The following is a 22,241-nucleotide window of genomic DNA, read 5'->3' as shown; positions in this document are numbered from 1 at the left end:
CAATATTTGTTGGAGCTTGGTAGCAAAGTTAAAAAAAATACTACTATACTGGCGACTCCCGAGGCAGCCATCGCAATTATGAGAGTTGAACTGTTTGTGTTTAATAATTTATTTAAGCGTGTAATTTAGAAGACTCGTAATAAATCTGACAAGCATGTACAATCGACTGAAGTTGAAGTTGAAGCGTTGTTTAGATAGTGTACCACTAGCTTAAAGTTGTACGCTTAGTGCTGTATTTTGGTTTGAGATCTAATGTTCCTTAGAGTTTCTAGAAACTGAATTTTTTTGAAGATCGTCTGCAAGGAAGTTTTAAGGAAGGTCTGAAAACTTGGTACAAGTTACGCGTATGTTCAGCTTTTACAACCTGCTCAGTGTGTTCAAATGCTTTATTGTACCTTTATAGGTAGCCTTGTTTGAAGTTTTGTAGGGGTATTTTTAGCCCTTGTGCATTGGCTTAATTACTGATCAACTTTGATGGGTTCTTTCAGCTTTCAATTTTCGATCGGGCATTTAGCAAGTGTATCTCAAAGGTGAACATGAAAGCGCAAGATGAGCTGTGAACAGTGAACACGTTACTACACCAGATGAGGTGAGAACGTTGCAAATTAACAGACGACAATAACTAGAAATAGCTACTTCAAATGGACGAAACTAAAAGTTTTTTCTAATGAAAAAACACATCTTAAGTGGGAAGCTGCTACCTCTGCAAATTGTTTTCGAGAAGCTCTGTGAATTTCTTTTTTTTTGTGCAAAAGATTCTACTACTGAGAATTCTTGATACGCTAAAAGACAGAAACTTGACTTTGTAAATTATATATATGAATGTGTATACTATAATTGTTATTCTTTCCACTTATATTTCAATCAAGCAAAGGCACTGTTCTCAAACAATTAGGGATTTAAAACTAAACTAAAAGATTCACGAGAGTATCAAAATTACTTTCCAGTGTTAGGCCCACAATCTGAGACTCGAAAGCAGATAAAGTCATTTGACATTCTCGATATTTATTTTGCTAGAAAAGCTTAAATCAACAATATATAATATAATCACCAGCTTCATATTAAACAGGAGAAAGTACTCATAGAGTGGTTGAGCTTTACATCTTTTTTCATTTCATTTCATTCCCATCATTTCTGTGTCTCACATTTGATTTTGTTTACATCAAGATAATAACGGTTTTTTCAAAGCCCCAATTATACGTATACCAAAACAACAATTACCAATAACAAAGAGTCATAACTAGAAACAAAAGTGTCACAATAATCATAATGACTACCTCCGGCAAAAACATTCCAAGCTTGGAGAATTTAATTAATCAGTGTTGTGAACATTATTATTCAAAATTGAATGAACATGTGGAGGATGAATTGAATATAACGTCGGTGAATAGCAAAGATCAACAAGATACAAATAATGAACAACAGCTGCCCAACCAATACTATTCTTATGCCAAGTTTCAAGACTTCATCAACGCTTCATATTCTCAAGAGAATTTGAAGTTTCTTATAGAGATTTATCATTATGAAAAAATATGGAATAAAACTTTTAAACGTCAATCATCAATTTTGAAATGTAAAGAAGAAGAACCAACTTTCAACATGTTTAGCAATTCAAGAAAACAATCAGTTGCCACAATACGAACAATGAATTCAAGAAGATCCAATCGTCATCCTTCCATTGTGGAAGAAGGTTCTGTCAGTCCAGCACCTCATCAACATCAAACATTAACCGCTAACCATGATTCAGTCTCTCCTGTACAAAGAAAACCTTCAAATGTGTTGAGTAATAATGATTTGGATAAATTGGTTCAAGAATTATCATTACCAAAGATTTTGAAAAGTGGTGATGAATTTGATAACAAGTCATTTGTAAATCAAGATATGGATGATCTTAAACATTCTAACCCATCATCGTCATCACCATCACCACCAAATGGATTAAAGAATAAGAGAAACTCATTTGCATCAAGTCGTTCAGCTTCAAAGAGAAACACTGAAGTTTGGGATTCATTGTTTAAACCTTCATACATTTGTGAAAAAAATAATGATTGTCAATGTCATCATTCAAATAATTCTTCAGATTCAAATTTAGCAAGCGCAAATGATAAAGAAGTTGTTGATGCCTTAGAACAACAAGAAATATTAGAACAAAATAAAATTGAATTACAAGAAAAATTCGAATATATAATACAAGATTATGTTATTAATAATTCACCATATCAAATCAATCTACCAGATACTGTTTATTCTAATCTATTGAAAGAATATGAAAATAATAAGATTTTATATCATTCACCATTAACTTTATTACCTGCTAAAAATGCTGTTTTACAATTATTAAGAGAAAATATTTATTATAATTTCTTAACTGATCAAGAAAATTTAATTAATAAAAATAATTCAAAGAAAATTATAACTAAAATGGATGAATTGAAAATATCAAATTCAAGTTCAACAAGATCATCAAGTATTAGTCAACCTGCAGCTCCATCTGCTTTAAATTCTTCATCAAATCCAACTTCCGTATCAACCGGTAGTAAACCTGAAAAGGTGAAAACTCATGAATCAATTAAATCAATAGGTTCGAATAAATCAAATATATCAACAAGATCAAATTTAGAAATCAATACTTTTCCAAAGAAGAAAAAATCTAAAGATTCAAATCTTGGTAAACTTGATACTTCTAAAAGTTCAAATTCATCTGAAGAATCATTTAAATCCAAATCAAATAATACACCAATATCTACAATTTCAAATTTTTTGAATAAATATCATATAAAAATTCATAATAACACAACCCAATCGAATAATTCAAGTGCACAATCATCAATACATTCAGCATCAAATAATAATTCAGAATCATCAAGTATAAATTCCCTTCCATCACCAATATCTCCAATTCAACAATCTCCAAATTTATATATCCAATCCTCATCATCATCAGGAACAAGATCTAGAGAATTAAATACAAATTTCATTCCAAAACCAACCAATACATCATCTTCATCAACTTCACAAATGAATAGTCCATTAAGACAAAGTATTGATAAGAACAGACATTCACATACAAATAATCATGGTCATGGTCAAGGAAGTTCAAAATATGTTAAAGGTCCTTGTGGAATTGAACCTGAATTAAATGATTATGACCCAAAACCTCCTAAACATAGCTGGTCAAGACTTTTCAATAAGAAAAGTAGATCATAGAATTTTGAAGTAAATAAAGACAATTTTTTGTTGATCATATTACAAAATTGTAATCATATCAACCCTGCAGCTTTTCTAATGCTTGTGCTTTTTCTGTTGCTCGTTTGTTTTTCTTCTGCGCAGTATTTATAATTAAAATTTAATGATTAATATAGAGACAAATATAATGAATGTACATTTTTGTTATATAATTCAATATTCAATTGTATAATATGAGTAAAGCGATTTGATTTCCCATTTGGGAAGTCTAGAATTACTCCATTTTTTTTGAAGTATTTTTCAAATGATCCGTAACAAGTTAAGTTACAACCAGCTTTCTAATATAACGCCACTTTATAGTCTTATTTTTATTGCTAAAGCCAGCCATTGACACTGTTATCATTATGATCAGACACAACTTCTTCAAATGACTAAATGATTTAAAAATTAGTACGTACTTCTGGAATCGGTGTTTATACAGATTGTTGCGCAAAGCAAATATCCGATAAGGATTTTGTGACAAACATAAAAAATGACAAAATATCTTTAATCCACAGTTGCAAAAACAAGGGTTAATAAAGTCTTTTTTAATGGAATTGAGGAATATCACTGCTACAAATTATAAATATTATCGCCTTATATTTGCTATTATTCTCTAAAGGCTAATAGTTGCTAAGTTTGAATTACTTGCTTATATCTTGTGATTGAAATGACTGATGATAAGGCTCCAAATGATGGATACACAACAAACTCCAATTCACCGTCACTTAGGTCAAGGTCGGCTTCCAGTTTAAGTGAACATAATATCAATAGTCTGAGCTATGGTGGTAATGAATCTCTGTCTTCCATGGTTCCAGAGACTGTGCTGAAAAGACTGACCCCTTTGAAAAGAACTAAACTGGAAAGAAGTCTGAATGAATCATCAATTACAGCCGACTCTGCAAAATCAATATATACCCACAAAGTTAAACTGATCAGAACCGAAGCTAGGCTGTCAAATATACTGGCTGCTGAAAGGGTTGAACAGCTGAAACGTATGAAAGAAGAACATGCTGAGCAAAAAAGAAAAGAAATTGAAGAGAAACAACTGAATGCTGAAAGAATTCGAAATGATAATATTTCAAAAAAGCGTGAAGCTGCAGGTAAATTTGCTAGGGATAAGCTGATCCATGGTATTCATAAAGTTAAAGCTGATGATATTGAAGTTGTGAGCTCGGATGGTTCTGAAACATCAAGTGAACGTGATCAATCTTATTCCGGCTCTAGTAACTCAATAGAAGTTGATCCTTTGCTGGTCAAGTATGCCAATATAATCAAAGGAGCTTTCAGAAGAAAACATGCGGTTGCGTTTCTAAAGCATCACCCATTAATTATTGAAGTGGATAGAAAATTTGGACATAAGAAACTCGTTAAAAAAGGTTGGAGGCCTATATTGGATCGAATCTCAGATTCAAAATTCCGTGAATTTTTAAAATGGTTGTTAAACTCCCTTGAAATCCCAAGCTATGACGATTCTGGTTGTAGTTCATTAGGGTCTACAATTGCTGCTTTGCTGATTTTTTGGAGTAACGCATGTTATACGAAACCAGAGATAAACTATAATCTAGATACAGATGAAAACATTTTGCATCTTGGACTCGGTGAACTGGCTAAAGAAGTTTATTCAGGTTATGGACTTAAAGATTTTGAAAAGCTTCATTACTATGATGACAAATTCAGCAGTTATATTTTACAGAAGGTAGTCCATGCAGCTGAGATATTTTTGGTGAGCTTTAAAAGAATAATATTTTGCAAAATTATACCAAGCCGCTCAGACAATTTGAGATTAGATTTCATTAAGGATTTCAAGAACTTTACCAATTTATTGTATCTATTCAAAGATGATCATTCAAAAAGACTGTTTATGGTGCAGTTGAAGGTACTGGATGACTTACTGTCATCTCTAGCTATCCAAAAACATATATCTAACTCCAGTGATCTGATTCATAATAACTTGTCATCTGAAACAAAAGAAACAACAAAACTGCTGGAAACTCATAGAGCTGATGCATTAAACCAACTGTCACAACTGAAAATCACTTTCAATAGATATCGAGATATCTATAATTCACAAAGTTTCAGCTGGATAAACAATAACAATCTTGATCAAAGCAGAAGTTATATCTACGAAGAATACAAGTTAGAGTTAAATATATATCTCTTTATAGGATCAAAAATTGTTGTTCCTTTTGGTTTCACACCTCATAGCTGGATTGAACATCAATATGAAAAATTAAACAAAATTTATGACGATAAAGTCAAAGGATCTGGTGACCATTCGATTCCTAGATCAATGAAGTCAGGTAGATTAAGACGGGGCTTCTATAAAAGTGTATTTGAATCGATTTTGGATTGGTCAGAGGAAAAAAAATATGAAATAAAGAAGATGCTTTTGAATTTTGAAGGTCAAGAATTCGAAACACCAGAAAAGTTTAAGTGGTTCGCAGTGTGTTTTTTAACTGAAATTCTTAATAACAGCTATTTCTGCAATACTTTTTTAGAGCTCCCTTATTCAAAACCTATATTCTTAGCAATAGATGAAGCATCCGCAAAGCGTCAGTTCAAGCATCTGAGAGCTGATCAGCTCATGAAACAACCATTAGATGGTTTGACCTTCATAGTTTTTAATCTATTGAGCAGATCATACAAACACTTCTTTTTAAATCCTTCAAATTCATCTGAAACAGAGTTGATTAAAATTTTTACACAGTTTATGTCTGAAAGATGGCAGTTTGAAACTTGGATAGATAAGAAGTTTGATATGTATTTCTTACTCAGGTTGATGAGGGCTGCCTGGAAAAGAATCTGCTCCCTTCAATACTGTGAAGCTGATGTTATTGCTAAACATTTTCTTCCATCGAGTTATGGTGGATCTTCAGACACAGATCTAAACCTTTTTACCTATTTTGCATTTTACTGGAACAAAGATAGTCATTTTTTATTCACTTTAAATAATTCATCAAGTGAAATTAAAGCTATGCGTTGTCTTTTGATCTCTTTGAAGCGGGATACTATGAAAATATTTCCGTTGATAAGTTTTGATGCTCAAGATTATAGGCAACAGATAATTGAATGTATTTTAAAGTTGATAATAAGAAAAATACGTTCTATTCGTGCTCCCAGATATACTGTTAGATCGTTAGATATGATGAATGGACAGCTGGATGTTTTGCTGAACAGATTAAAAATCCTCTTACAAGCTGCATCCATGCAAAATTTCCTTAGTCGTTATTTCTTCATGAAATGTCCTTTATTACAACTAGGTAAAACTAAGCATTTTAGAGCAAGAGAAACAATGCAGGTTCTTTATCCAGGGTCTGTTTCTTTAACTGAAACTCTATATGATCATTTCAAAGACAAAATAGATAATAATACCAAAGACAGTGTGCAAGTGGATGATCAAAAACAAATCACTGATATTGTCAAGATGCTTGTATCCCAAAAAATTGAAGAAGATTATAGGCTTTCTTCAATATTTGATGATTCTAATGGAGATGATAAATATGATAGAGCTACAACAAAATCCGAATTTCTTCATAAAAACTTCAACGATAATAAATTTTTGAGTGAATGTATTTCAAAATGTTCTGATTCTGAATCCTTCCGTGATAGAGTCATGTTTCTTGTCTTCAAAAGTGTTGGCTATGAAATGGAATATCCATATGATGATACTACCAAGCTTTTTAATGGTAAGTGTGAGGGTATTGCTGATGATTTGATGTATGATTTTAAAAGATTAATTGATGTGAATCTTGACGTTTTTGATGTCTTTTATAAGGAAGCATACATTTCTTAATTTTTAAATAATCTTTGAATGATAAATCGTTTGGCGGGGATTCATTTAATTAATTTGTTTAGTATTAGATCCTAAACCTAAGTTAGTATAGCTAAATATTTTCATCTTTATATGAACCTTATATTCAAAAGATTCGTTACACACTTTTGGAGTAATCCGTTATAGGAAAATATTATATGCAAATAATGTGAAATTGATTGTCCATATTATTAAACGTAGATCACGAATAAATTGTATCGATTGGCTAATTATCTCATCTTATTTCTCACTATAAATCTCCAGTGGTAAAGTCTCCTTATATATTTTTCAAAACGTATCTCTTTCGCCAGCTACCAATTACCAAATATTCAAAACCTCAAAGAACAGATTTTGTAAGTGTAATATTTAAGGTACTGCTCAACTTTTACGTATATAAGACTGTTATCTAATCTATCAAAATAAGTATGTAATGTTCTGTCTCAAAAAGTTTAATCTTGTAATTAACGTGTTTACATATATCACGTACAGTGTGTAGTATATCCCACTTATACCGTAATGCCTCTACATTAATGATCTACAAATTGATCGTCTTTTTAATTCCTCAATATAATACCATTTCAATACAATATTATTATGATATATAGTATTAGCTATATTATAATCTGGATGCAGTTTTAATGGTTCATAGTACTCAACATGAGCCTCTGTGTATGCGGCATGTTCATAATAATAATGTAACTAGTCTATAACTGAGATATATTCGTCGACATGATCACTAAACATTTGCAAATGAACCGACGTGATCAGAATCGAGGATAGTACATAAATTATAATTTATAACCCGTAGCTTTACCAGCTACTAAAACATGTATATTTACGCTAGACTATAACATACTATAAAAGATTAATATGGGAATCGATATACTAATGGAGTTTTGGTCTGGAAAGAATGTGGTGATCGTTGATAAATATTAGCTTATATACTTACAGATAGTACCTCCAGCCTCCAGCTGTCTATGATATTTAAGCTGGGATTAAGACAGGAGCCGTTTATATAAAGAAGGTTTGCCGTCTGATCAACTCAAACTTGACGTCAATTCAGGGCAGATCAATGATGGACCTTTAAGCTTTCTTGAATAATTCATTCTTCAATTATCTCTACTAGTCTTGACTTGAATCAAGACTCAAATGAGCAAGATTTTTTATTAATCGAACTTAAATTTACTCTTATACGCGTACTAACTTTTCTGTTTTTGTATAAATGTCCAAAAGATCAAATGTCTCACGAATCTGTAATTTATGCGCGTATAAGGCCGAATTAGATCATTTTGAACTTTTGAAGTTAGCATTTCACACCAATAAGTTCGTTACCATATGTACGAAATAATAGTCATATGATTCTGACTTGAAAGTTGATCAGCTTATATATTGTGAGTTTTACCCATGGTGCGTCTTGTTCTCACTATTTACTGCTGTCAGCATGGGATTCATTTGACCAAGCTGGGTTACCAAACAATTTAATTGAAGGAGCGATCGATGCATCACTAATTTCCAACCTCAGAGTCATAAAAATTATAATATCAATATACTTTATCAGAACCACATCCATAATTTTGTATTATAATGAGAATGCGGTAAACTGTCCCATTAGACACCATCTAAGTACAGATGCTGTCAAATTAATTTAAAATAATATTACTATTAATGATCGGGGACATGATCAGCTCATGGTTAATGAATATAAAAACAAGCTATATAGAGGCTTGAGTTAGTTAGAACAATTGATACGAAGATGATTCAGGTACAAGTACGTCGTCAAATTATATTTAATTCGAGCTCTGTATATATATAACTTTAAACACCAGCTGTTACCAATAGATATAACCGAATTATGAGCATGTCGAATACGTCAAAACTTTAAAGCCATGCTATAACTAGCTGGTAAGATACGGATCTGTGAGATTTTACTATATGTACTGTAGAATTTCAATTTGATCACTAATGAAGCTATTAAAACAGTCACCATGAGTTTTTATATGAAGCTTTGGTCCTTTAAAAGTTACAACGTTAGTTACGTTACAACTGCAACAATCAAATTATAACTTCAAAGTAAAAAATCGCAGGTTATATGTCTCTATATGTCCGGTCATTAACGGAGAGTCGTCAATCTGCGGATCTCGATTTTTGGGTCAACCTTCAAGGACTTAGTCTCGGATCTCATGAATCATGATCATCATCTTTTGAATTATTTGATCTAAGAAATTGACAAATTTATATCAAAAGTACACCTTTTTATGACACAAATCAATCGAAATATAAGTCAAGGAGCTACATATGGAAATGGGGAATGATCATCTTGTGTAATTGTAAGCAACTTATACGATCTATCTGACCATCAATATGGAATGTCTAAATTGAATTGATATTGATGTATCATTTAAAAACGCGTGACAAATTACAATATTATAATTATGATATATACCTGAACATTAATGAAGCTCGATCGAACGGTTTTAAACGCGTTTATAAGGTAACCCAATTGATTCAATATATGACAAGTTGCAATTTGCGTCGACCATGAATTAGGAATAATGTAGCCTGTAACTTGTAAGCTGCCTAGGAACAGCTAGGAACATTAACTGGGCAAATTTTTCAAAACGGCCGACAATATCGCGTAAATTCGATGCTCGCAGATACACACACCAACTTCCAAGGTTCAAAGTCTAATAGGCACTGGAAAGCCATAGAAACAGCTCCTGACAGAGAACACTTTATAGAAATTTTCCCATCAATTATAATTTATAACTTAAAAGTCATGGTTAGGCCAATTATATGTTATGAATCATAGTTAAAGGAGTCATCAGGGTACACTAAGTACGTCGTATATTATATGTCAGTAATCTTCACAATGTGTACTGTACTTGTGCAATATTGTTTTGTACCTAGTAGTCCTTAGATGGATGAAGACATATATATATACGAAAAGATTTTGAGGTTCCCGGGGCTAACTACCGTTAATTGACCATGGTAGTATTTCTACTCTCGTCTCTCGTCTCTCGTCTCAGTCTAGTAGCAATGTGCCAATGGCGTAATGACTCTTAAAGGTAATAATCCAATTGCGATAGACCAGAAAATCATAGTTCAATAATTAGCTAGACACTGGACTTAATCGTCTATTTTTGTTTTGTCCCCCTTCAAAATTGTGACTCCGAAACTTGAGACAAATAATTCGATCAAGATATAAATATATGAAGATAGATTAAATTTCATCCTTTCTACTTTCTATGTAGTCTATGCTCGCAGTTCGAAATCACATGGCCTTTTGAATTGTCAATTTGTTATTTTCTCTTCATAAAAGTGTATATACGCATATATCTGTCCTCTGATCCTCTGATCTATTCGGTTAATCTGTTATACCTCTGCAAACTTTATAACCGATTAAATCCAGGAGTTAAACTTTTGTCCAATTAAAAGCTGCAAAGCCCGTTCTTGATGTAGACGACGGACGTTGTCCACTGTCTAGAGTCCAAAGGTCACCTGCAGAAAGTCGCCGCCTGTTTTTCAAATGTCCTCGATTCCCACTCTCATTTATATACAATTGGAATCCCGTGTGAATAATTTTATGAGTAATTAGCACTATTGTCAACACCAATTCAGCCAATACATAACCATAATTGCATATAAACAACTGATTTATTGACTGGTGGGTCGCTTTAAAGTTTCAGTTATCAAATATCTCGTTCAGTCTTCAAACCTCTGGAATTTCTAATCAAATAACTCAATTGAAAACCATTATTCATAAAAAGAAAATTATTACAACTTTTGAATCAAAGTGTATTTATAATATATAATTGGTCTATCACATTCAGTTTATGGTATTAACTCAATTAATATAAGATCCACTACATAAAATTAACCTCTACTGGTGTGTGCGTGTTTTTTTTTATAATCCTAGATAGTTCAAGGTATTAAGACCCAACAAAACATGTCTGATACAAGCACTGATAAAACAACAACATTTCCATCAAAAAGACCCGTCGCAAGACACGCTTGCTTAGCATGCAGAGAGAAAAAGATCAAATGTGATGGTGAAATACAAATTTCACATCCAGATGGAAAGTCTGGTGAAGTTACACATCAACGTTGTTCAAATTGCAAGTTGCTCAATTTGGAGTGTGTATTTGTACGAAGCTTAAGAGGAGGAAGACGGAAGAAGCCAAAAGATCCAACATCAACTACATCAAGTCATACAACTCCTTCAGGTAAACCTTCATTAGTGTCTCGTCATAGCTCATCAACAAATATTCCACAAGCCAACAATGGTCTAATACCTCTTCAAAGTCCCGGTGGGTCCATTCATCAGCGCGTTGGAAGTGATCTAGATACTCCAAACAATATTGTATCTGGAATAGCTTCACCATTCTACAACTTCAATAATGATGGAACCAATGTTTCACCACCAATTCAACCTGGATTACACAGATCATCTGGATCATCAAATTCTCTTCAAGACAAGGTTCGTTCTTTACATGAACCAGCTGATTCACCATTTCCCTTGATACATAGAGGTTTTTCACAAGAATTAAATCAACAGGGATATCCATTTCCAAGTACAAGTCAACCCCCAGCTCATTATGATTCCAATCAGCAGCATCAACAACATCATCAACAACATCAACATCATCAACATCATCAACATCATCAACCTGTATATATGCCAGTGAATCAGCCTCTTTATCAACCCCAAGTTAACCAATATCCACCACAGCCGCCACTTCAACCACAACAGCTACAAATGAATCCACATCAACAGCAGCAGCAGCAGCAAATTAATTCATACAAATCACAATCAGAACATCCAAATGGATCAGTATCACAGCCTGTTCATTATCAAGATCAAATATATCCATCAAGTAACGATTATCAAGCACATGATTCGCTTTCAAGAAAAAGACCTTATTCATCTAGAGATACAAATGCTACACCAGGAACTTCTATATCAAGCTCAGTTTCACTCAATCACTATATTTACATTTCAGATCAAGAATTAGAGCTTTTTGATTTACCAGATTGGAAAACAACTTGTATTTTGATAGATCTGTATTATAGATATATTCATCCAAGTCGTCCATTTGTTCAGCCAAAACATAGACTCGTATCTCATTTGAATGTTAGAAAAGATGCATCATTGTTACATGCTATGTTCTCATCATCTTGTTGTTTTGCTAGTGCTAAACAAATTCCTAATCAGAATTTAAGAGATCCTCAACATTGGTATTTCCTTGCAGAAAAACACTGGGATTTATTATCACTAGAGTCTTCTTTACAAGCAATGGTTCTACTATCAGGGTCTTTGGGTCCGGGTGGTTATGTTGAACAAGCTATAGAAGGATCTGAAAGATTAATGAGAATTTTAGAAGTAAATAATATCCTACCAACTTTGAAGTTGGGAAGTAATTTTGAAACATTTGCCCGTGTTGCTACAAAGAGACAATTGGTTGTGAGAGAAGATCTTATAAGAACTGTTTGGGGTAGTTGGAAGTTAAATGTTTTCGTTAGACTCAATAGAGGTATCCCATATCATCCAATTTCTCAAGATTTGTTGAAATTTCAACCTCAATTACAATTTCCAGCCTCAGATACTGCTTATAATCAAAATCTGTTTTTATTTGACACAAATGATGTGGTTTCACCTCAAAGCTTGAGATACAATATATGGAGTGATTTTGAAAAATGGCTAAATGAAGCTAAAACAAATAAAGAGGTTTTCAAAAAGTTTCAAGATGCTGATTTAATCATTATTGCCATCAAGACTATGGAAGATATCATGGATACCGTTTCAGCCGGGAACTTAACAAATACATCAGTTGATTCATATAATAGTAGAATTCAACTGGTTGATGAAATAGCCAAAAATGAATTATTTCAAATATCACATATCAGAAAGAGTGTCTTGGTTTTAAACATATCTAAAGTATTCACATTATTAATTTCAGCAGCGGCAAAAATAGCCATAAATGTTACATTTTGCTCACCATTATTATTGGTTAAACCTCATGAAACAAATGCAAACAATAATCCAGATGATGTTTTCAATTCACTTTATCGGTTATCTGTTGCTGAACTTTTACAATCATGTTCACAAACAAATGAAACTCAACTTCATCATTTCATTGAAACTTTCTTATCTGCATTTAGTGGTGTTCAAATGCTTGAATTAGGTGAAGCTAAGATACCGCAGAACAAAAATCCAACATATCCTATGCAAGTTATTGGAGGTCCATCAAATTATACCCCAGCAGGAGAGATCAATTCATTGAAATCAAATGAAAATTGGTGGTTAGATGCTGAAGAAGAACCAGGTAAAACATTTTCAGCAAAAGTTGAAGACGATGAGGAATATCCTGATGTTTGGAATCAATATCCGGTTTTTTCAGTTGTTGTTATTGCTAACGCTTTGACAGTATTAGCTTCAGCTATTGTATTAACCAAATGCTTCACTATTCAAGAAAATAAATCAAATTTAAAACCAGCACCAGGAAAAAGATTAGTTGATTTTGTTATTGGGAATTATCAAAGAGTCATTACACTTGAAATGAATGAACCTGATTTCCTAATCTTCATAGAAACTTTTAATGTAAACTGTTTGAAGGAAAAGTTAAGATTGTGTTCCAGATTCGTGAAAGCACAAGGTAGATTTTGGGCTTATGTTGGTCTGATTTCAAATCAAATGGAAACTATTATAAACTATATTGAAGATGTTATGTCAAGAATATAGTCCAGTTATAGATTGACTACATTTTAGTTATCAAAAATAATTGTTTAGATCTATCAATAATTATTTATTCGTTTTTACTTTTTGTTGATCATAATTTGAACTATTTTGTATCTCGTGAAAAATTTAATATTATACGCATTATTTTTCCAAATATTTTTCGTAACCAATTGTTTCAAGTTTGTCCGCTTTAACTAAAACTTCTTCTTCTTGTCTTAGTAAATAATTTTGCATTTCAGTGAAATATTGTGGGTATGAAGTACCTAATATTCTAACAGCTAATAATGCAGCATTTGTACTGTTATTGATTGCAACAGTAGCAACTGGAATACCTCTAGGCATTTGAACAATTGAATGTAATGAATCAACACCATCCAAAGTTGAACCTTTAACTGGAACACCAATGACTGGTAATGGGGTCATAGCAGCAACCATACCTGGTAAATGAGCTGCACCTCCAGCACCTGCAATTATAACTTTGACACCACGTTGAGCAGCTTCAATGGCAAATTTTGACATACGATGAGGAGTTCTATGAGCTGAAACAATAGTAACTTCAAATGGAACACCAAATTGTTTCAAAATATTTGCACCAACTGACATAACTGGTAAATCTGAATCTGAACCCATTATTATACTAACTAACGGTTTAGGAGATTTTCCTTTAGAATCATCGTCTGTTATTTCTAATTTAGATGTTTCACCCATTATATAAGCTAAACGGCGTTCACTTTCTTTCATATCACTTGTGACTATATTAATGTGACCCATTTTTCTTGCAGGTCTTGTTGTTTTACCATATAAGTAAACTGAAGCACCTGGAGTTTCTAATGTACGTCTGCAAGCTTCTAATTCACCATTTGGTTCTTTGGCACCTAACACGTTTAACATGATGGCATTTGTATTTGTTGTTGTTAATTGAGTGAAATTTTTTGGTAATGGTAAGTTGGCAACAGCTCTGATATGAGCTTCAAATTGTGAGGTAACACAAGCATCTATGGTATAATGACCAGAATTATGAGGTCTTGGTGCGATTTCATTGATCAATAATTCACCATTTGGTAAGTAAAACATTTCAACACCGAAAATACCAGCACCTGGGAATGATTTGACAGCATTTTGAGCCAATATTTTTGCCTTTTCTTGAACTGAATCTGGAACTCTTGCTGGAGCAAAGACTTGATGACAGATATTATCTTTATGGATGGTTTCGGCAGTTGGATATGAAAAGACTTCACCTTCGATTGAACGAACAACCATAACGGCTAATTCTTTGGTGAATGGTGCCCATTTTTCAGCATATAATGAACGGTTGTTTAAAGTTTTTAATGCTTCTGGGATGTCGTTTTTAGTTTTGACGACAAAGTTACCACGACCATCATAAGCTAAAGTTCTAGCTTTCAAGACAAAAGGATAATCAAATTTTTCACCAACTTTTTCTAAAGCTTCTTCAGTGTTATCAACATCAATTGATTCAGCAACTTGAATACCATGATCTATTAAATGTAATTTTTGTAAATATTTATCTTGGATTAATTTGATAGTTTCTGGTAATGGATAAACTTTAACATTTGAAGATTTAGCAATTTTAGCTAATGCATCAGCATCAACATGTTCAATTTCCACAGTTAAAACATCACATTTGGCTGCTAACTTAGCAATACCTTCAGCATCTGAGAATGAACCGTCAACGTGCTCATCTAAAGCATTGATTTGTTTAGCTGGAGAGTTTGGAGCATCCAAGATGACAGTTTTAATATTGAGACGATGAGCAGCTTCAACAAGCATACGGCCTAATTGGCCACCACCTAAAATACCAATTGTAACGTTTTCCATTTTTCACAGCTTCTGTTGTACTTATTTGAATATGAGAGTTAGCTATACCAGTAAGCTTATTACACTAAAAAATTAAAAGCTAAGCAACTTTTCTTTATAAATTGAAGCTCAAATCATAGGTATCTCAATCTAATCTATCAAAAAATCAGAGTCAGAAAAAAATCTGCTTATGTCAGTTTTATGCATACTATTACATAATCTTGACGTTTCGCGAATCTTCGTTCAAAAGGGAAAAACGTAAACAAAAAATAGCAGACATTTCACAACTTTTTAGTATATACGTTTTCGAGAAATCTGGGTTAAGACTCTGATTTGGAATTTTCTACTACTGTTTTTGATCTGATTAATTAAATACCTGGAATTTCTAGCGTCTTAGCTAGATCAACACTTTTGTAAAAAGAGCATATCATTCCAAACTAAACAATATTGGTGAAGTTAACAAAAGCAAAACAATATGTCTGGCTCACCTGCTCTCAATGAAGAGTATGAAGTACTGGAGCTCATCGGAAGAGGTTCTTTTGGTTGTGTACGGAAGGTCAGAAGAGTGAGGGATGGCAGAGTATGTATAAACAGCGGTATATTATATGGGGTACAAACTAACAACTATTGATTATAGCTTCTGGTTAGAAAAGAAATACCATATGGGCATATGAATCCTAAAGAAAGAACACAACTGATCTCAGAGTTCAGAATATTGAGTGAATTGAACCATCCAAATATTGTCCAGTATGTTCATCATGCTCATATTCCAGAACAGCACATGCTTTATCTCTATATGGAGTATTGTGATGGTGGTGATTTATCATATATTATTAAAAACTATAGAAACTCCAATGAATATTTACCAGAAGGTATCATTTGGAATATATTTACACAGATTCTTATGGCGCTTTATCGTTGTCACTATGGAGTGAATTCACCAATCGTCAAGAACATTTATGAAGAGATGGAATTCCCAACAATCACAGACACTACAAAAATAGTCATACATAGAGATATTAAACCTGACAATATATTCTTATCTGATGGGAAATTCAAATTAGGTGATTTTGGTTTGGCAAAATCGTTAGAGCATGAGATCGAATTCGCTACAACATGTGTTGGTACGCCTTACTACATGTCACCAGAAATTTTGTTAGATCAACCTTATACTCCACTTTGTGATATTTGGTCTTTAGGTTGTGTTATTTATGAATTATGTGCATTACATCCACCATTCCAAGCCAAAACTCATTTACAATTACAAAAAAAAATACAAGAAGGAATTTATCCAGATATTCCTGAACATTATTCAGCATCTCTAAGAAGAATTATAAGTTACTGTATTCAAGTTGATATAAACCAGAGATTACCAACATTTGAACTTCTACAACACCTAAATTTTAAAATCCAAATGAAAGATTTGCAGTTGAATAATTATGAATTAAATTTAAAGAAATTTGAAGATGAATTAATGTTGAAAGAAAATGAATTAATAAGAGCAAAGCAAAGTCTAAGTGAAGAGTTAAACTATCAAAGAAAATTAATTGAACAAGAAGTTGAAGAAATCAGAATCAATTATCAAAATGAGTTTCAATATGTTGTTGAAAAAGAAGTAAGATCAAGATTAAAACAAATGCAAATTGGATCTACACCAAAGTCGAAAACACCAATGGCACAACAAACATTAAGTTGTCATCCATCACCTTCGGATTTCTCGATGGTAACATCACCAGGAACCCCAGCTGGTGCTAAGGTTTTAAAAGGTCCAAGAGAATTAGAAACACCATCACATAGTAGATTACCATTAACTCAGATCCTAGATAATGATCCACCAATAAGTAAAAAATATACCAAACCAACTAATAGTGGATATGCACCACCTTCATCATCAAAAAAATCGAACGGCTTGATTGCCAAAAATGCAAAATTATTTGAAGGTGCTTTTAATGATAATAATGATGTTGGTCCATTTCAAACCAAGTATAATAATAACTGGTTCTAAGTCAAACAAGTAAGTTATAAATGGAAAACAAGGAAAGAATAAGGTTAAAATTGGTGATATGGAAATAATTTAACTGAAAAAGGGTTAATAAGTATAGTAATATGAATAATTTGTGGATGAAATTCATTGGTTTTGTTATGTTGGTTGTTGGTTGTGATATTTTTGATTTAATTTTGACGTTGGATTGTTTTTGGTTTATGATATTCTGATACTATTTGTTTGTTTACATGAATAAAAATTGAATACATATGTTTTTCAAATCCTAATGTAAATTTATTCTATACATTTCAAGCGAATAATCAATATTCATATTATACATAATTAAAAAGAAAATTAAGCCCATTTTTCACCAGTTAAAGCTTCATAAGCTTCAATGTATTTTTCTCTTGATCTTTGGGCAATTTCTTCAGTCATACTAACACCTTCTTTACCGTTTAACCCATTTGATGTTAACCAATCTCTTAAGAATTGTTTATCATAAGAATCTTGAGATTCACCTAAAGCGTAATTTTTTGCATTCCAGAATCTTGAAGAATCAGGGGTCAAAACTTCGTCAACTAATACAAGTTCATTATCTTCAGTTAAACCAAATTCAAACTTAGTATCAGCAATTATAATACCTTTAGTCTTTGCATATTCTTTTGCTTTTGAATATAAATCAATGGCTAATTTACCAATTTTTTCAGTCAAATCTTTACCAACAATTTTTTCAGCTTGTTCAATAGAAATGTTTTCATCATGTTCACCTTGTTCAGCTTTTGTTGATGGTGTGAAAATTGGGGTTGGGAATTCTTGAGATTCTTGTAAAGTTTCATTAATTTTAACACCATGAACAGTACCTGATTTTTTATATTCTTTCCAAGCAGATCCAGTGATATAACCTCTAACGATAACTTCTAATGGAACTAACTTATATTTATGGACTAATAAAGCACGGTTTTCTAATTGTGATTTGTATTCTGGTTTTGATAATTCTGATGGTAATGATTTAAAGATATCATCAGTTTTAATAATATGAGTTTTAGTATAAGGTTCCAAGAAATTGAACCAGAATTCTGATAATTTAGTCAATAGGGCACCTTTTTCTGGAATACCATTTTGCATTATAACATCATAAGCTGAAATTCTATCAGTTGCAACGAACAACAAAGTATTTTGATCAACTTCATATATATCACGAACTTTACCACGAGCAACTAATGGTAAGATTCCATTCAAATCTGTTGTGGTGATTGATGACATTATATAGTTAGCTAATTTGATTGATGAGGTGATAATTGATTGATTAAATAAATCTTAAACAATTGTAATTGTGAAACAAGTTTAACTTATAACTTATCAACTATCATATTTAAATGATATTTTTTTTTATTACCGAACATAATAAAAGTGTCATTTTCCTTAAATTTGACTCCAGCGAATCTGGAAATAATCGGAGTCAACAATACACTTAAAGACAAACGTCGAAAATAAAGATAAAATCCCCCCAAAACCAACTTCAAAAAATTATTTTATTAAACTTAAACCTTCTGTGATGATAATATGAAGTTTAAAGTGGTGAAAATTTGATATAATGAGCAAAAAAGTAATTTCCGATGCGGGGAGTCGAACCCCGGTTTGCCCGGTGAAAGCGGACCGTGCTAGCCGTTACACTACATCGGATTAACTTATGTTTTTTTTATCCGTTGAATCACCTCGTTATCTTTTTTATGTCACGTGATACAAATTTAATCTTAATTTTAAGTATATAATAGCTTGCTTATTGTAATTATAAAACCTTTGATAGTTTAAATTTGGCCCATTTTATCATCTGATGCTGTCAAAAATGCATATATTCAACTTTTAAAAAATTCATAATTTTAGACTTTTTCAATTTTAAACTGAATTTAAAATTATTATGATACACTTAATTTAATATTTAAAATTTTTTTGCAAAATTTCTTCGAATTACTAGATATTTATTATATATCTTTGTTATTTGTAGGCATTTAAGTATGGTTAACTCAGAATCAATGTGTTTTATTTATATTCAGGACGCTAAATTTATGCTTTAATTATATTTTGATTACATAAGCGCGAATTATTTAGTAGCTGGATGTATAGTACCGAATACGATAATACACTTTCATTTTACGGTACGTTAAAACTTCATGTTCCATCTTAATTGTGTGCCAATATAATTTTAAAGCTCTAGTATTAGGTGTATTCATTCATTCGGAAGATATATAGTATAACATACGAATATTATTGAACATAAAGAAGCATGACATAAAATTATACAAATTATCAACATGGAAACGTTGTAGAAACAAACTTTAAACAATTTTTATCATTAAAAATGACCTGTATAAATCACCTTTTGTAATATTAGATATTATTAGTAGAATTCATATAGAAAAAAAAATCAAAATCAATAATCAAGCTTATAAGTTGAAGCTGTATTAATAGAATTGTGGTATCTTTTGGGTAAATAAATAAGCTTTTAAATTGATGGAATCAATCATCAATTTGCTTTAAACAAGATCTTGAGAAACATAAAAACATCTTGTTTAATATTTGGAATCAATTAAAAAGAATGGAAGAAGTAAATGAAAGATTATAATATTATAAGTATCAAACTTATAACATGTAAACAACAGCAGCAAATAAACCACCGAAAACTGAAGCTTCTAAGTTACCAGCAGCATTTTCAGATTGTGTAACGATTGGTGGAACGGCTGAAGATGGAGCAGCTGAAGATGGAGCAGCTTGAGATGGTTGAGATGGTTGAGATGGTTGAGATGGTTGGGCTGGTTCAGAAGGTTGAGCTGGTTGAGATGGTTGAGCTGGTTCAGAAGGTTGAGCTGGTTGAGATGGTTGAGCTGGTTCAGAAGGTTGAGCTGGTTCAGATGGTTGAGCAGGTTGTTCTGGTTGGGATGGTTGAGCAGGATGATCTGGAGTTGGTTCTGGGATTGGAGTTGGAGCAACTGATGTTGGTTTTTCTGATGTTGGTTTTTCTGGTTGGTCTGGTTGTTCTGGTTCAACTGGAACGGTACATGGACAATCTGTAATAGTCAAGGTAGTTGGTTCTGTAACAGTGTAAGTTTTGTCATTTGTAATAATGGTAGTTGGTTCTGGACAGTAAGTAGTGAATTCTGTGACAACAGTTGATTTGGTTTTAGTTTCAACAGTAGTGTTACCTCCTTCAGATGGTTTTGGTTCTTCAGTTGGAAGTACTGAAGCAGTTGGAAGAGTGATAACAGTTGGAACGGTACATGGACAATCAGTGATGGTTAAAGTGGTAGCTTCAGTGACAGTATATGTCTTATCATTGGTGACAATAGTAGTTGGTTCTGGACAATATGTGGTGAATTCAGTAACAACAGTGTTTTTGGTAACAGTTGTAACATCAACGACTGAAGATGAATTGAAATATTGAGCTTGAGCGACAGCAGCGACAGCGGATAAGGCGATGAATGATGATTTCATTTTGAGCGAACGTATGACTTTTGATGAACTATAATTATCTGAATGAAATTGAATTGAAAACAGGAATGTCATATCCTTTTATACCCAATTCCATCAAATTTCTAATTATAATCATTTAACGATTTCTATTATTGGATTTTTTATGATATGTAAGGTAATAATAGAAAACTCTTGATTCAAGCATCTCAAAACTTTAAATTTGAATAATAAACTAATTTTAGCGATTTAATTTTGTGATGATTGATTAAATACGGCAATAAACCCAGCTCAAACTTCCTTTTACATCAACAACTTTCCTATTTGGTTTGTATTTGTAGAATTGTATACTCTGGGCACAACTTTGATTAAATGGAAAAAGTAAGTATCTGACCAGCAACAACCAATTTGATTCTATTCCGAGAATATTGGTTAGATTTCATCACAAGTACATGTTTCAACGTATTTCACATTTCATGATTGACATGTTACCAAATGTATTGTACCATTGGTATAATATTTTATTGATTATCTTCTGATTGATCCCTCAAAATTTGATACAATTTCTTACTAATAATTTGAAAAAGCAAATATAAAGTTGAGTATACTTTATCAAAAAAGATCATCAAAGTCCTTAAAAACTCGAGTACAAAAGCTGTATGGATTTAAACAACTGGATAGTGTACAATGCTCATCATACACGGATCAACTATAGCTTGTAGAGCACATGATTTCCCCTAGATAAGATTCTTGTCACTGGGATTAAAGAACATCTGAGGCTGGACTGAATCAACTTTGATTCAGCTAACTAGTAGTCAAGTTTGAGCTCACAAAGTTCTACAAATGTAAATATAAGCATGCATTTCGCTAAAAAAGGGATGCCAATAATTTGAATTTTGAAGGGGTCCTCAACAGAAGTTCAATTACCACACAAGTTGTGGTTCGAATCAAAGAGAGTAGGAAGATCATTTCATCGAGTTTGTTCATCATTCATGAATCAAAATCACCCCATGTTAAGAATCAAACAGCCTTACAAACGATACTCTTTATATGCGCATGTAATCAAGTGTTTTGATCAAGGATATTAGTGGAAATGTCTATGTTTAAGTCAAAATCATAGATTCACTGATTCACTGAGACATGATGAGATGATCTATCTCCAATACGTTCGAAGTTCTTGGTATATTGTTTGAGTAAGAGCG

At 32.3% G+C, this 22,241-nt stretch overlaps 7 protein-coding genes across 7 annotated transcripts; 4 read left to right on the top strand and 3 right to left on the bottom strand.

Moving 5' to 3' along the window:
* Window positions 1–1,269: 1,269 nt before the first annotated feature.
* Window positions 1,270–3,207, top strand: BN7_1108 (uncharacterized protein; the record flags this gene model as incomplete). The annotated part of the gene is made up of 1 exon (XM_011278267.1): window positions 1,270–3,207. One exon carries the CDS (start codon window positions 1,270–1,272, stop codon window positions 3,205–3,207), a length of 1,938 nt encoding a protein of 645 aa, XP_011276569.1.
* A 688-nt stretch (window positions 3,208–3,895) lies between these two features.
* On the top strand, window positions 3,896–7,021 carry BN7_1107 (uncharacterized protein; the record flags this gene model as incomplete). Its single annotated transcript, XM_011278266.1, has 1 exon — window positions 3,896–7,021. One exon carries the CDS (start codon window positions 3,896–3,898, stop codon window positions 7,019–7,021), a length of 3,126 nt encoding a protein of 1,041 aa, XP_011276568.1.
* Window positions 7,022–10,985: 3,964 nt separating this feature from the next.
* Window positions 10,986–13,778, top strand: BN7_1106 (Zn(II)2Cys6 transcription factor; the record flags this gene model as incomplete). The annotated part of the gene is made up of 1 exon (XM_011278265.1): window positions 10,986–13,778. The coding sequence occupies one exon, from the start codon at window positions 10,986–10,988 to the stop codon at window positions 13,776–13,778; it is 2,793 nt and encodes a 930-aa protein (XP_011276567.1).
* A 138-nt stretch (window positions 13,779–13,916) lies between these two features.
* On the bottom strand, window positions 13,917–15,611 carry ADE2 (phosphoribosylaminoimidazole carboxylase ADE2; the record flags this gene model as incomplete). Its single annotated transcript, XM_011278264.1, has 1 exon — window positions 13,917–15,611. The coding sequence occupies one exon, from the start codon at window positions 15,609–15,611 to the stop codon at window positions 13,917–13,919; it is 1,695 nt and encodes a 564-aa protein (XP_011276566.1).
* A 649-nt stretch (window positions 15,612–16,260) lies between these two features.
* On the top strand, window positions 16,261–17,595 carry KIN3 (serine/threonine protein kinase KIN3; the record flags this gene model as incomplete). The annotated part of the gene is made up of 1 exon (XM_011278263.1): window positions 16,261–17,595. One exon carries the CDS (start codon window positions 16,261–16,263, stop codon window positions 17,593–17,595), a length of 1,335 nt encoding a protein of 444 aa, XP_011276565.1.
* Window positions 17,596–17,928: 333 nt separating this feature from the next.
* ADE1 (phosphoribosylaminoimidazolesuccinocarboxamide synthase) lies at window positions 17,929–18,837 on the bottom strand (the record flags this gene model as incomplete). The annotated part of the gene is made up of 1 exon (XM_011278262.1): window positions 17,929–18,837. The coding sequence occupies one exon, from the start codon at window positions 18,835–18,837 to the stop codon at window positions 17,929–17,931; it is 909 nt and encodes a 302-aa protein (XP_011276564.1).
* A 1,377-nt stretch (window positions 18,838–20,214) lies between these two features.
* Window positions 20,215–21,063, bottom strand: BN7_1102 (Collagen alpha-5(VI) chain; the record flags this gene model as incomplete). The annotated part of the gene is made up of 1 exon (XM_011278261.1): window positions 20,215–21,063. One exon carries the CDS (start codon window positions 21,061–21,063, stop codon window positions 20,215–20,217), a length of 849 nt encoding a protein of 282 aa, XP_011276563.1.
* Window positions 21,064–22,241: the final 1,178 nt, after the last annotated feature.

This window comes from Wickerhamomyces ciferrii, contig 00025, assembly GCF_000313485.1.
Source record: "Wickerhamomyces ciferrii WGS project CAIF00000000 data, strain NRRL Y-1031 F-60-10, contig 00025, whole genome shotgun sequence".
Classification (NCBI taxonomy): Eukaryota; Fungi; Ascomycota; class Saccharomycetes; order Phaffomycetales; family Wickerhamomycetaceae; genus Hansenula; species Hansenula ciferrii.
Note: the sequence above shows the minus strand (reverse complement) of the source record. Positions and strands in the feature narration are given on the sequence as shown.